General features: G+C 39.5%; 4 protein-coding genes and 1 non-coding gene across 5 annotated transcripts; 3 read left to right on the top strand and 2 right to left on the bottom strand.

The window, feature by feature from the left end:
• The first annotated feature begins 416 nt into the window (after positions 1 to 416).
• LOC106414646 (gibberellin 3-beta-dioxygenase 1-like) lies at positions 417 to 3,009 on the top strand. Its single transcript, XM_013855263.3, has 2 exons — positions 417 to 1,828; positions 2,275 to 3,009. The coding sequence occupies exons 1-2, from the start codon at positions 1,338 to 1,340 to the stop codon at positions 2,858 to 2,860; spliced, it is 1,077 nt and encodes a 358-aa protein (XP_013710717.1). The 5' UTR covers positions 417 to 1,337; the 3' UTR covers positions 2,861 to 3,009.
• Positions 3,010 to 5,563: 2,554 nt separating this feature from the next.
• On the top strand, positions 5,564 to 7,848 carry LOC106415913 (L-type lectin-domain containing receptor kinase S.1-like). The gene has a single exon (XM_013856725.3). The coding sequence runs from the start codon at positions 5,751 to 5,753 to the stop codon at positions 7,731 to 7,733; it is 1,983 nt and encodes a 660-aa protein (XP_013712179.2). The 5' UTR covers positions 5,564 to 5,750; the 3' UTR covers positions 7,734 to 7,848.
• A 1,654-nt stretch (positions 7,849 to 9,502) lies between these two features.
• Positions 9,503 to 11,494, bottom strand: LOC106412028 (serine-threonine kinase receptor-associated protein). Its single transcript, XM_013852919.3, has 7 exons — positions 11,234 to 11,494; positions 10,978 to 11,113; positions 10,689 to 10,770; positions 10,376 to 10,551; positions 10,162 to 10,299; positions 9,943 to 10,082; positions 9,503 to 9,875 (listed from the first exon to the last, which is right to left on the bottom strand). Exons 1-7 carry the CDS (start codon positions 11,334 to 11,336, stop codon positions 9,640 to 9,642), a joined length of 1,011 nt encoding a protein of 336 aa, XP_013708373.2. The 5' UTR covers positions 11,337 to 11,494; the 3' UTR covers positions 9,503 to 9,639.
• A 561-nt stretch (positions 11,495 to 12,055) lies between these two features.
• Positions 12,056 to 12,127, top strand: TRNAW-CCA. The gene has a single exon. It is a non-coding gene; the product is annotated as a tRNA-Trp (tRNA).
• A 342-nt stretch (positions 12,128 to 12,469) lies between these two features.
• Positions 12,470 to 14,184, bottom strand: BNAC08G38850D. Its single transcript, XM_013852975.3, has 2 exons — positions 14,039 to 14,184; positions 12,470 to 13,456 (listed from the first exon to the last, which is right to left on the bottom strand). The coding sequence occupies exon 2, from the start codon at positions 13,446 to 13,448 to the stop codon at positions 12,708 to 12,710; it is 741 nt and encodes a 246-aa protein (XP_013708429.1). The 5' UTR covers positions 13,449 to 13,456; positions 14,039 to 14,184; the 3' UTR covers positions 12,470 to 12,707.
• Between the last annotated feature and the right edge of the window lie 969 nt (positions 14,185 to 15,153).

Raw genomic sequence — 15,153 nt, forward strand, 5'->3', positions numbered from 1 at the left:
ACAAAAAATTACCATGTGTCAACACAGAGTTTAAGAATGGGATGGAGAAGAAAACATTTGTCGTTGCCACAACTCTTAACTAGAAATCGAAACACCGAAAATCTTTACAGAACTGAATCAACTTTCGGCTTCTTTAAATCTAAGGGTATTTTTAATTTCCATTGGATTCTCAAAATACATATACGTATATATAAATATTATTCTTTAATTATAAATATTTTAAAACGACGAAAAATCTAAACGAAAATATCTAATTTCTTATTTGAAAACTACATTTCACCATTTTATAAAATTATATCAATATGTTTGATTTTTTCATACATTTTATTTAATCAAACATGGTTTGGAGCAAGAGAAATGAAAACTATTTGTCCTATATTTCATTTGTTTTCTACATCAAAATATTATTTTTTAAAAGTATATTAAATGAGAAGATCTATCAATTTTTTTCTTGGATAGAAATTTAAAGAAAGATAAACTATGTATTTTGTTATTTGCTGCACTTATATGTTTTTTGTAGAGGACACCATTGTCCCTTTCTATTTTTTGTTCCTTCTTTTGTCCGAGCCAAAAACACTTCTCTTTATGTCTCCTTTTTTTACAATTACATTTCAATCACTATTTTGACCACAACCGCAGGCAATAAACAAAAAATAAAAATTATACTTGTGTATATAACTTACTTAATATTTGATTTAAAAGAAATTTATACTGTTCAATCTTCGATAATCAATAAATTGTTTGATATACTTAATTATTCCAGTGACCAAAGAGTAACCACCAAATCAACAAAAACAAGTTAGAGCAAAATAATTAGACAAACAAAAAACAAATGTAGCTCATTCTTTCTTTGGCATGATTTGTCTAGCCTCTACACAGTTATCGTTTTATAACTAATAATGTTTAACTTCAAGATATGAAAGAATGTATTGTCAAAATAAATAAAAAAGATATGAAAGAATATACCTATCATAATACCACCACTTCAATTTGGATTATATATATATAGTTTGACAACCCATCATGCGTATTTATCTCATCTTGCATAGATCAAATAACATATAATCTAATATTTTTCTTACAACAGAAGGAAATGGCGGGACCTCCATAATTTTTCTAGAGGTTTGGTTTGTTCGTATTGTATTAATCGAATAAACTAGTCGAATAACACAACGCGAATGAACCAAAACAAGAGCTTAAACATATGTTTTTGCCTCCTCTTGATCTTGGCTCTACCACTATAAATAAACCGCTCCAACAATAGCTTTAAGAAAAAGACACAAAACATCTATCGAATTAATAATTTACAAACTACATTTTTTTCTTGCAAGAACAAGATGCCTACAGTGTTAACAGATGTCTTTAGAGGCCATCCCATTCACCTCCCACACACTCACCAACCTGACTTCACATCCCTTAGTGAGCTCCCGGATTCTTACACGTGGACCTCCAAAGACGATCCCCTCTTCACCGCTCCTCCTTCCCCTCCGGGCGCCGGTGAAAGCATACCTCTCATTGATCTGAATCACCCCGACGCGGCCAACCAAATCGGCCGTGCATGTAGAACGTGGGGTGCGTTCCAGATAGCAAACCACGGCGTGCCTTTGGAACTTCTCCAAGACATTGAGTTTCTCACCGGTAGTCTTTTTCAGCTACCAGTCCAGCGCAAGCTTAAGGCGGCTCGGTCAGATGCAGGTTTCTCTGGCTACGGCGTCGCTCGTATCTCATCTTTCTTTAATAAGAAAATGTGGTCCGAAGGCTTCACCATCACCGGTTCCCCTCTCAATGATTTCCGTAAACTTTGGCCCCAACTTCACCTTAACTACTGGTACACACATATTCTTTCTCAAGAAAAAAAAAAACTACTGGTACATATCTCTATATGTCTGCTTATAGTTATATAATTATATTATGTATAGTGCCGTCATATTTCTTCGAAAAATATTAACAGTATATATGTTTTAAAATTATAGATCCTAAATTTAGAAATATAAATCACTTGTTTAAAAAAAATTATACTCTAATATATTTGAAAAACAATTTAAGAAAAAAAACTAGGTTATGTTCGGCTCAATTTACATATGCTAAAGACGGCCATGATAGTGTACTATACATTGGTTGAATAATAACATGGGAACATGAATAACAGATGCAACCGATAATTTCATGTCGTGAACTTGATTTTTGTTTGTTTTCTTGTTTATTTAAAAGATCGTACAAATTTTACATCTGTACTAATTAAAGCATAATATTCGTTCTCTTTTTAATTAACAGCGACATCGTTGAACAGTACGAGGAACAAATGCAAAAGTTGGCATCGAAGTTGATGTGGCTATCACTGAATTCACTTGGCGTCAGCGAAGAAGACATTAAATGGGCCAGGGTCAGTTCAGATTTAAACTGGGCCCAATCTGCCCTCCAGCTAAACCACTACCCGGTTTGTCCTGAACCCGATCGGACTATGGGTCTAGCACCCCATACCGACTCCACCCTCTTGACCATACTCTACCAGAACAATACCGCCGGTCTCCAAGTATTTCGTGATGATCTTGGTTGGGTCACCGTGCCACCGGTTCCTGGCTCGCTCGTGGTCAATGTTGGTGATCTTTTCCATATTCTATCCAACGGTTTGTTTAAAAGCGTGATTCACCGTGCTCGGGTTAACCAAACCAGATCCCGGTTATCCGTAGCTTTCCTTTGGGGTCCACGGTCCGATACAAAGATATCACCTGTACGAAAACTGGTTAGTCCTGATGAATCGCCTTTATATCGATCGGTCACATGGGCAGAGTATCTCCGAACAAAAGCAACCCACTTCAATAAGGCTCTTTCAATGATTAGAAATCACAGAGAGAAATAATAGTTCATGAGATCATATAATAATATTTGTGATATGCTAGTTAGTTTGATTAATACAAATTGTTGTAAATTATTTATCATTGTTTGTCTTAATTTTATTTGCACTGTATTCCACACAAAAATCTGGCATTTATCGAATCGTCTAAAAAAATAAAATTTGCAATTATGCAATGAGGGTCCCAAGAAATTATATGACTGAAACGCTAAAGATAGAGTATTTTATACTTACATTAAAGACAAACTACACGGTGTTTGTTCAGGCTTCTACACAATTCAGCTTGTTTGATTGCTATCTGACAGATTGTCTGAAAAAAATGAAAGATCACACCCTTTTTTTTTCCACTGATAACTGATATATTAATTATAAATATAAACATACAAAATCCAAAGGAAAGGTAGCCCAAGGCTTTAACAAAAAAACACCAAGCCCAATATTGGCCCAAACAACATTAGAGTCCACGTTCTTAACACGTGTAGCAACAAGACACGGAGAAGACACGTGCTAGTCACATCTCCACGATGTTCACCGACCCATCCACGCGTCGCCATCGTCCACCACTTTCACCGCCATGCGAAATCTACGCCGGTGAGTTCACCGGCAATTCACCATAGCCACCGTCTCCCACCGGAATCTCTCGGGAGCACGAACCTCCCTCATCTATTCCGACTTCAGACTTCTTCACCATACCAAACAGAGCATTTTTCCACAGGAAACCACCAGGATGTCAACCCCAACCACCGAAAAAACCCACCTCCAACGACTGTATTGGACGTATTGGGCTTCATCGGCTACGCCACCGAGTTTCAAAGAGCATCCATCGATTATAATCGAGATCTCATCCAAACCTGTTAACGTTTCATCATAGCAATAAACTTCAATCACGATCGATCCACCAATCAAACTCTTACTATCCTTCCGGGAAGGAAAACAAACGACGAAAGAACAGAAGACAAACACGACACCAAAATCGGATGATTCAACCTTGAAGGTCGCAAACCACCGAAGTCATAGCCGGCTACACCGTGTCGAGGAGACCACCGTGTACTAGAAACTATGTTACAGGTCAAGAAGGGAGAAGATATGAGAGAACCACCACGAGTTTTCTTTCTCTCTCAACGTTCTTAAGAGAGAAGGGAGAGACTCTACCATTCCCTCCACTATGAAAGATCACACCTAATATGATCATATGTCCAAACCTAAAAAAAAAATGACCAAAATAAATACAATCTTATTCTTATCCTACTTCTAGATATATTATGTCATGATGTGTACATCATAATATGCCCATCTTTATGGAAATTTTCGTGTTGAATTGTCACTGATTAGAAAATAGATAAACATTTTGGTGTATTGGAGACTTGAAATAAAAGTGATCTAGAACTTTTTGATCTTCATTACCAAAACTACAAAATAATAGTAGTAAATAAAAGAAGTAAGAGTAGATATTAAGGCAATCTCACCGGAGATTCTATAAAAGTATCTGAAGTTCAAAACATTAAAAAGTATAAAATTTAAAAATTATCACTATGTAGCCGGTCTAACTAGTTTACATGATTGACCGTAATAGATGATCGATCCACTTCTTTGTATTAGTCGAAAGGTATTCCAAACTCGGTTCAATCAGTGTAATATGCTTTCGTGCAAGGTCACTTTTTTTTATCTAAATGCGTTTTTCCGAGACCGGATAGCCGATAAGGCATATCAAAAAAAAAGGTATAAGAAATTGTAAAAAGGTGGTGAGAGAAGCAAATGACATTCTCATCCCATAAACTAAAAAAAACACACTCTCGTGTGATGTGTTGCATGTTACTAGTCCATCTTACTTTTATGATTTTAAATTATTAATTAAATTATGTTAAATTTATTAATATTTCATTTATGAGATGCTTTGTTTGAGATAATGTACATGCTTTGGCTGAGATAATAATGTACATGCTCTTAGTGAACGAAAAAGGGTTTAAACGAAGTAAACACACTATAGTTTTAGATTAGTGATATGTAGGCAATACACACACTATTGGTTCCGAAGACAACATAAAGCAGATTTGTGGGGTGCCATAAATCATAATAGGCCTTGATCATGGTACGGTGAGCCTAGAGACGAATCTCCAATGTTTTGTAGATCCTTCATGGTGAAAGGGCTCGTACGCTAAAGGATGGTCGTTGTCCACCTCTTTTTCTGGTGTTGATATATATCATCCCTTCTTGAAACGAGAAGAGACCAAATGAATACCTCACTTCCACGCTCTCTATCTCCACCTTGTGGTAAACACGCCTTGATTCTATCGTTTCTCCACCCGTTGATGATTTATTTAACTAAGAAAAAAAGAATTAAGTTAGCAAAAAAAAAAAAAAAAAAAAAGAATTAGAAATATATAAAGGTTGTGTTGTTTAAAATATGTGATATTCATCCAAGAAATTAAAACTAAATTTACTTGAATATTTACGTAACTGTTTTTGTTGGTCGTCGAGTAATTGAGAAATATTATTGTTTACCTTTGTACGAAAAAATGTTGAACTCAGTCATGTGTTCAGCTTGTATAAGATGCTTTTCTTGGTCAGCATCAATTTTAATTCATTTACACTAGCGGGCTACTATATGGCCCAAAGACCCGACCCACTCAATTTAATTAATTTTTTTTCATTTCCGAACAGCCTGGGATCTAATTGGTCGGAAACGGGTTTGACGTTTCCCAATTTCTTCTCAACTGTGCAAAATGTACACTTTTGACTTTTCTTAAGCCGCCGACGTTGACCACCTTCGCATTTTTTCTTTTCTTTGACCACATTCACTTATTATTGTTGAATTTGGTAAACAGATAAGAAGAACATCGACGGTCTTCTCTACGCTTTCCCTTTCCAAAAATATCCACACCGGGAAACTCTACAGATGCGGCGGCAATGGCGGCGGCCACAGTGGTCACCACCACCACCCCTACTCCTCTTCATCCTCACCGTCACCACTCTCCTCCCTTCCTCATCCTCCATAGATTTCCTCTACAACAACTTCACCTCCGCGGCAAACATGACCGACCTCATCCTCATCCAAGACTCCCGCGTCGAATCCACCGTCATCCGCCTCATCAACGAGTCCAACCAATTCTCCTTAGGCCGCGTTTTCCACCCGCAGAAGCTCTCAATTATACCCGATCCGACCCGAAACCCCACCCGGATCTCCTCTTTCTCCACCTCCTTCGTCTTCTCCATCCTCCCGGATATCTCCACAAGCCCTGGCTTCGGCCTCTGCTTTGTCCTCTTGAACTCCACATCTCCTCCCGGCGCTATCGCCAGCCAAAACTTCGGTCTCTTCCCCGATATGCCCTCCCGAGTGCCCGCTCCTCTCATCGCCGTCGAGTTCGACACCGGTTTAAACTCTGAAGTCAACGACATCGACGGGAACCATATAGGAATCGACCTTAACAGCATCTTGTCCGTTAAAGAGCAAACCGCCGGTTACTATGATTCTGTTAACGGAAGCTTTGTCCCCGTTAACATGCGTAACGGACAGAACATCCACGCTTGGATCGACTTCGATGGTCCGAACTTCGAGATCAACGTTACCATCGCTCCGGCCGGTTTGCGTCGACCTCGCCGACCTACTCTCACTTACCGTGATCCGGTTATCGCGAACTATGTTTCGGCGGATATGTTTGTTGGATTCTCTGCTTCCAAGACTAATTGGGTTGAAGTTCGGAGGATCCTCGCTTGGAGCTTGAGTGACACCGGAGCTCCTCGAGAGATCAACACGACGGGCCTGCCAGTGTTCTTTCTTGATTCTCCGTCGTCTTCTCTCTCAACCGGAGCAATCGTCGGGATCGTCGTTGGATGTGTTGTCTTTATATGTTTACTTGGTTTAGGAGGTTACTTTATCTGGTGGAAGCTGATAAGAGAGGAGGAAGAAGAAGAGGCTGAGGAGTGGGAGCTTGAGTTCTGGCCTCACCGTTTCAGCTACGAAGATCTCTCCGCCGCCACGGACTCTTTCTCCAACGACCGTCTCCTCGGATCCGGCGGGTTCGGTAAAGTCTACAGAGGAGTCTTGTCGAACAGCAACGAGGTCGCTGTGAAGTGCGTGAACCATGACTCGAAGCAAGGGCTGAGAGAGTTCATGGCGGAGATCGAGAGTATGGGACGTCTCCAGCATAAGAATCTTGTTCAGATGCGAGGCTGGTGTCGCCGGAAAAACGAGCTCATGCTTGTGTATGATTACATGCCTAACGGGAGCTTGAACCAGTGGATATTCGACAACCCTAAAGAGCCAATGCCGTGGCGGCTAAGGCGGCAGGTGATCAACGACGTGGCGGAAGGGCTTAACTATCTCCACCACGGTTGGGAGCAAGTTGTCATCCACAGAGATATTAAATCGAGCAACATTCTTTTGGATTCCGGCATGCGTGGGAGGCTTGGGGACTTTGGTCTGGCGAAGCTGTACGAGCACGGTGGAGCTCCCAACACGACTCGTGTGGTGGGGACGCTTGGGTACTTAGCGCCAGAGCTAGCGTCTGCTTCGTCTCCTACAGAGGCGAGCGACGTGTACAGCTTTGGTGTTGTGGTGCTTGAGGTTGCGTGTGGGAGGAGACCGATTGAGTACGCGGAGGAGGAAGATATGGTGCTTGTGGATTGGGTTAGGGATTTGTATGGTGAAGGAGTGGTGGTTAGTGCTGCTGATGAGAGAGTGAGGGCAGAGTGTGAAACGGTTGATGAGATTGAGTTGTTGCTTAAGTTAGGGCTGGCTTGTTGTCACCCTGATCCAGCTAAGCGACCTACTATGAGAGAGATCGTTTCGCTCTTGATTGGCTCGCCACAGGAGGATTTGTTGACCGGACTCACGCCGGTAGCTGCTGCTGATACCGCCTCTCCCTCTGCACTGGCCTGAGCAGCTTTTGTTGTTTTTGTGTTGTGTTTTGTTGTGCGGAAGATGTGTAAAGATGAAGACTGATTATTTAAACTCCAAATTTACATGTTGATATTATTCAAAGACTATTTAGATAGTAGACCTGGCCAGTGTTGTGTTACATTCAAGGCCGATCCTAGGTAAAACATTCGTTTTAGTCTCTAGACCTTAAAAATAATATACATAGATCCAATAACTTCTGAATTGTAATTTTTTATTAAAATGTTTACCTTCAAATGTTTACGATCCCCATGACTGGCCGTGCACCTAAGCTATCTCCCCCTTTGGAACATTCTTTTTGGTTGAATCAAACAACATTAGGCCTTTTTTTTGAGGAAATAATTAAACAAGAAAGAATGAATGTTGAAGAGAAAAGGACGGTCTAGATCAAAATACTTAGTTTGTGTGGAAACTTGGAGATCACGACAAGACTTATCCAACGCAATGGGTTCGATGTACACAGCCGTTCTCTTCCTCGGCTTACAGAACGCAGCTTCAGTGCAGCCAGTCGTCAACGTCGAGCGGACAGTCTTTTACCGAGAACAAGCCGCGGGAATGTACTCCACCATGCCGTATGCTTTCGCTCAGGTGTTCATCGAGATGCCATACGTCCTCGTGCAAGCGGTGGTGTACGGTCTCGTAGTGTATGCGATGATAGGGTTCGAGTGGACGGCTGCCAAGTTCTTCTGGTACCTCTTTGTTATGTACGGATCGTTTTTGACTTTCACCTTCTACGGTATGATGGCTGTGGCCATGACGCCTAACCACCACATCGCCTCCGTCGTCTCCTCCTCTTTTTACGGCATCTGGAATCTCTTCTCCGGCTTCCTCATCCCTCGTCCTGTAAGCACACCAAAATTTGAAAATGCAGTTATTTATAACTATTAAATATTTCAAAATTAGGCCTTCAACTTATTTTAGTTTTCAATTTAGACCCTCAACATTTGTTTTGGATTAAAAACAGAGTATGCCAGCATAGTGGAAAAACCGTTATATAACTGTTATAACTATTAAATATTTCAAAATCAGACCTCAAACTTATTTTATTATTGAGTTTTGACCCTGAACATTTGTTTTGGATTTATAAACAGAGTAGGCCGGTATGGTGAGAGTGGTACTACTGGCTCTGTCCTGTTTCATGGACATTCTATGGACTAATCACATCACAGTTCAGTGATATTACGCAACCAATGGCGGATGGTACGAGTGTGAAGCAGTTTATTAGAGTCTTCTATGGATTCAGAGAAGGTTTCTTGGGAGTTGTGGCCGCCATAACGTCATCTTCCCTTTGGCATTTGCTATCATATTTGCTGTTGGAATCAAGACTTTCAATTTCCAAAAGCGATGAACAGTTTTTACTTCTTTATTATTTGAAATGCATATGCTTAGCATTCTATCTCCTGTAACACAATAAAAAGTCATTTTTTGTAATGATATATTAATAAAAGGATCAACAACACATAACAACATCAATGGATTAGATTGAATCTCTAGCTAATGTTACATACCGAACAATTCCTATAGTGCACGTACATCAATGTGTTACAAACTTTAAATCAATTCTGCTTTCAGTTAATGGTGGTTATGAGAAATGTTCAAAATGGCAAATAATAAGTGGAAGATCACATACTCATTTTTTTTCTGGAAAACAGTTTGAGATCCTCCAATTATTTTTGAACCTCACCTTTAAGGTACAAACTACAAAGTTTCTTGTCAAACTATGGATTAGAGTCAAATAGAGAGAAGACTCATTGTCAAATAATATGTTCGTTTTATTTTGTCAGAGAGTCAATTAAAAGAAAAAAAAACTCTCTGTCACATCTTACAGGTGATGCAAAAAAACAACTATGAATCTATATGTGGTATTATCATAAGCTAAACCGATGTTTCATTTAGCAGCTTCTGTGGCTTTCTCAGTGATACGCAGACTTTCAGCTTTACGCACAACTTCCTCTGCCACAAGCTTCACGTGACCGCTCAGATTGTTGCTCTCCTTCTCCTCATGGTTCACTGTATTCACCTCCCATATTCTCACCGTCCCGTCTTCTGAGCCTGACGTGTATGAATCACCTCCTGGCGCATACCTCACGCAGTGCACTGGTCCGTGATGACCCTTGTTACACCCTGCATTCACCGGATTTGTCTTAAAAAAGGTTACTACACACAGATTCCTAAAATGAAAGAAACTTACCAATCTCTTCTCCGGTCTGGAAATCAAACCTGTGTACCCACATATCTTCTCCTCCGGCAATGAAAGTGTTCCCGTTTTTCGGTTCCAAGGATGCTGATTCAACGTTGCAAGGCATCTCATAGCTCTTCACCAATCCAAAACTGGGAAGGGCATGACAAAAGCTCTAGCTTAAAGAAGACAAAGAGAAAACCAAAAAACTGTATGCCTTGAGAAACTTACTTATTGGCGTCCCAAAACTTAACACTAGATCCATCAGCAGTAGTTATGTATTTCCCATCCTGACTTACTTCAGCACTTGTAACTGGGAACTTGGTTTCTAATGTTTGAACAATCTTGTCGCTTCTTATGTCCCATAACCTACAGATGACATATAGAATGATGAGACCAGGAATATACTAAATGACTTGAGTCTAAACCCAGGAGCGAGACATACCTAATGTCACCGGTGTCTGTGCAAGAGCTTAAGATAGTATTATCACTATGAAGCCATTCAACGGTTCTGATAGAACCAGGAGGAGTTCCTACTTCTTTTGGAGGCGCGTCTGGCCGATTCATATCGAATATCCGAAGAATTTTCTCCATTCCACCAGTCAGAAAACGGTGAGTGTCCTAAAGTATGCATTAAGAACCAAAAATAAACACCAATGACTCCCACAAGATATATTTAGAGAATCTCATCACTGAGAACACAATGGCAAGGTGGTCGAATCACTCTCTGCTGAAAAAAAAAAGAAACAAGAGCTGACCTGTGAGAAGGCACATGCACGAACAATGTGCTTGTGTTCAAAGGAGTGCAACTCATTTCCAGTCAATGCATTCCATATCTTCCTGAAACGTGTTATAATCACAAAACAAACAGTCTTAATCCCTGGGACGTTACCTGTTCCCATCAAACTCGCTCAACCATTTCTCTCAGAAAACATAATCTTCCTCATAAAGGTTCAAGCTTTAAGCAAACAACGCATTCACCAATGGATACAAGAATAAAACTGGTTAGCTACAATCTTGAAACGCAGCAACAAAGAAAGAACATACGCAGTGAAATCAGCAGAAGCAGAGGCAGCACGCATAGCATGTTTATCAAGGCTACAACTCCAAACTGCTCCTTTGTGTCCTTCAAAAGTCCCTATCCAATCACCTGTCTCCCCATTCCTCAACATCGGGACCGAATCTAAACACATCAAAACGTCACCCAAACTCATAACCCTAAATCTCTCTCAATCAGATCAGCAAACAAGAAAAGATGATCTTGAATCAAATCTGGGACAGGGAAATGAAAAAAAGATCGTACCTTTGCTGGCGCTAATGAGAAAGAACCCGTCTGGAGTAATCGGGCTGTACGCCACATCGACGACGGGACGAGAATGCCCGTGACAAACTAATGGAACCCCCATCGTTGAGGATCGAAATCGGAGTGTGATTGATCGGTGCGAATGTACGTGAGAGCTGCCACGAAAGTCCCCCCTTGAAGAGGATCACACCTTTTGTATATAATTGGAAAGAGAGAAAGTGAGAGAAGAAGGAAATGATAAAAAGGAGCAAACTTTTTATAATTTTTTATATGTGGGCAGAGAAGAACGCGCGGAGACAACGATGGTAGTTACGCTCAGAGACATGAAACGTTTCGTAATTTACGAGTAAGGGCTTTTGTTTAATACTATTTTCTATATTGCCCCGTTATTTCAAAGTAACTCCTTTATCAGTCCGAATTTAACAATAGTTGTGATAATGTCCCATAGAAACTAAATTGGCCACTCGCTCTCCCAAGAGTTCGTGAGAACTTCAATCAACCTTATTCAACGGTTATATACATAAATATTACATAACTTCACAATCGAAGACCTTTTTTTTTTTACACCATATAGTTATTGTTTGTAAATCAAAACATCAGATGATATGAACCCAAGAGGAACTCAGCTTCGAGATGTTTTTGGCATTAGTACAGAAAATGTTACAAAAATATACCAATATCTCTTTGTCTTCTTGTCCTCTTCACTAAATAGTAAATACTGAAAACTTCTACTAAAATGTACGAGCCTCTTCATTTTGCTGCGTATAAACACTAAGTTAAACTTTACAATATTAATATTAATGATGAACATCTTAGCACCAAGGATCCGTGGCGCAATGGTAGCGCGTCTGACTCCAGATCAGAAGGTTGCGTGTTCGATTCACGTCGGGTTCAAACCCCCGAATCTTGGTCCTTTCATTTTTTAACCTTTTTCATCCCTTAAAAACTTCAAAATCCCAAATATTACCCATTAGGGACATTTTTATACAAGCCCATGGACCTGCATACTGCGCGAATTTTTTCAATTTTTTTTGTATAACAATTTAATTATGTTTTCTGTTCCAAACAGTCATTGATTATGTTTTCGGCACATCACCGGAAACTTTCATCTTCCTCCCCGGGGAAACGCTTTTTGATATATAAGAGAGCCTTGAATGCAAAAACAAAAACGAGCTCAGAAGAACTTGAGCATTCTACAAGAATGCAAATTGCAAGTTTTGCAACCATGCAACAAAGTATGAAAACTATGAATGAGTATTTTTGATTTAGACAGAATCTTGTGAATATGCGAAGATGAACTCACAGCTATGGAACAACACTTGACTAACTGAAACATAAATACAAACAATGTAAGAATCATGCCTAGAACCAGAGCTGATGTCACTATATAAACCTAAACAGTGAGAGAGTACAGTATGTATAAAAATCAAAACTTGGATTGAATTCAACATACACTCGGCACTTGGAATAATCTTCACGGAGTCCATCTGGTACCATCGAACTCCAACCGGGGCACTGAAGTATTAGCATCACTTGCTTGACCACCCCTTACACCAATAAAAAGATTGTGCATGAAAGCATCAAAGTTGAGATCTATCAAGGGATGGTGATGCGGAAGCTGATAGAGAGATCTCTGTTCTGATTCCCATCTCTGACGAGCGTTGATCATCTCAATGAACTCCGCTCTCTCCAAATCATCCCACTTGCGTTTCTCCAAAGGGTCCACTTTCGGAGGCGTAGAACCCGGATGCTCAGCTTTCAAGTGTGTCTTGAGCTGAGAATAGCTCCCAGAGAAACCGCACTTGTCCATAGAACAGCACCTCGGTCTCGCATTCATGAATCTCCGCGCGGAGGTTGACTTGACCGTCCCGTGAACCTCTTCTCTGCAGTAGGGACAGCTAAGAGTCTTGACACTGCATCGGCTTGTGTTCTTGTTTCTGCGGAACTGCTTGAAGCAGTTGGAGTGACGCGCGCTAGTGTCGCACATGTAAGCACGGCATCCTTTGGAGAAGGAAGAGCATTGCAAGAGGACGGCATTGTGCGGCGGCTCCATGCAGATCACACACCTGACGTCCTCCCATTCGCTCACACTCTCTGAATCGAGAGGTGATGACTCGGCTTCTTTCTGTTTCTTGCTCCGACAAGAGCGTAGCGGGTAAGGCGATACCCTGTCTCTGTTGCTTGAAACCGGCAGAACACGTCTTTCTTTAAGCATCTCACACACTGAAAACAACACACACAAAGAGTTAAAAACTTAAACTCATTACACATCTATTTCCAATATGTCTGAAGAGTAGAGAAAGCCAGAGAACATGAAGCTGTTTATGGTCGGATCGAACATAGACAAAGTCCTCAAACACCAAACCAAAGCAGTTACATTCGAATAGATACAATACAAAACCCCAATCAATGCATATTCAATGAGAATCCAGGAGACAGAACACGAGCTTAGTCCTAGTGATCGCTGAACGTTTCATTACAATCAACATATGATAAACACAAAAGCAAGAGAAGATGATGTTTTTCAACTCGATTCAATTGAAATTTGGAGCTATTCACTTATCACAATTACAAACAGTTGTAGACTTGTCAATCATCTGAATCAACGGATAAACAATCAATTCGATTTCAAGCAGGAAACAGATCAATTCGATTGCAATTCAACGAGTATATGAATCAATTGAATCAAATACAAAACTGATTCCCAGAAATTTTCTGATCATATCCACAAACAGCTAAACGACATCGGATCGAGAGATTCGTCGAGGATAAATCAATCGCCGATAGAAAAGAATAAAATATTACCTGGCCGGAGAAACGAAAGAGGCTCTTTTTGAGAGAGAGAGAGAGAGAGAAAGGAGTTTCGTATTGAAACGGTGAAGATGGAGAGAAACAATTAAAAGATGCGCGTGCGTGAATTTGTGAATGTGAGATTGCATTCGCTGGTGGAGGAGGTCAGGGCTTTTATAGGCGCCGAGTGACGTGTTTTCGGAATGACGAAAATGCCCTGACCTCGTGGAAGTCCACCCTCTTCTACTTTCCTTTGCAATTTAACCATATTTGTCTTTTTCCCTTCCTTTGTCGTTGCTTTTCCTTTTCTGCGGCTTCTAAAGTTTTTTTTTTTTCCGCCAAACATTCATTACACATCCTTCGAAAAACATAAGTTTATTATTTTAAATAAATGATATTATTTTTTCATTTGAATCTGTTAGAAAATGATTCAAACAAATTCAAAGATTCATTCAACCACAACCAAAATAAAATCAGACATATTTTTTTCCCTATATATCAAATAAATTCAAAGATTCTTACCAAACATAAATAAATTCAAAGATAATATATAAAGTTATGTGGGTTATCTCATATTTATTTTACATCAGTTGGGAATCCGTATAGATGTTAAATTAATTTTCATATTCAAACCAATTTACAGCACAAGTTTTATAGGTAAGCTTTACATGTTTTACGTACATCTTTGAAAAAGATTACAACAAATCGTATAATAATTTGTGGATCTTTTTCAAATTCTAAAATATGTTTTAGTCCAGTTGCAAAAAAAAAAAAATATATGTTTTAGTCTATATCAAAAACCATGTGTGCTTTATTCTTACTTATATTCTTAAGAAAATATTATGTTTCTTATTAAGTTGTGTGAAAGGTAATAAAATTTGTGATCACTCATCATTTATGTATATATATATATATGCATATTGTCTTCCTCACTTGAGGTATGTATATATACATAATATCTAACATTTTAAGTTATATGAGATTATCTTTTTTTTGAAGAAAGGTTTTAAAACTGAAGATATTCTAGATATGAATGGTGACCAGGGAACGGCGAAGAATAATGCATTCCCTAACGTTCCTAAAAAATATTACCATTCACAAGGAATAATATTTTCTCTCATTCCCTACCA

The sequence above is a fragment of the Brassica napus genome, chromosome C8 (assembly GCF_020379485.1).
Source record: "Brassica napus cultivar Da-Ae chromosome C8, Da-Ae, whole genome shotgun sequence".
NCBI lineage: Eukaryota > Viridiplantae > Streptophyta > Magnoliopsida > Brassicales > Brassicaceae > Brassica > Brassica napus.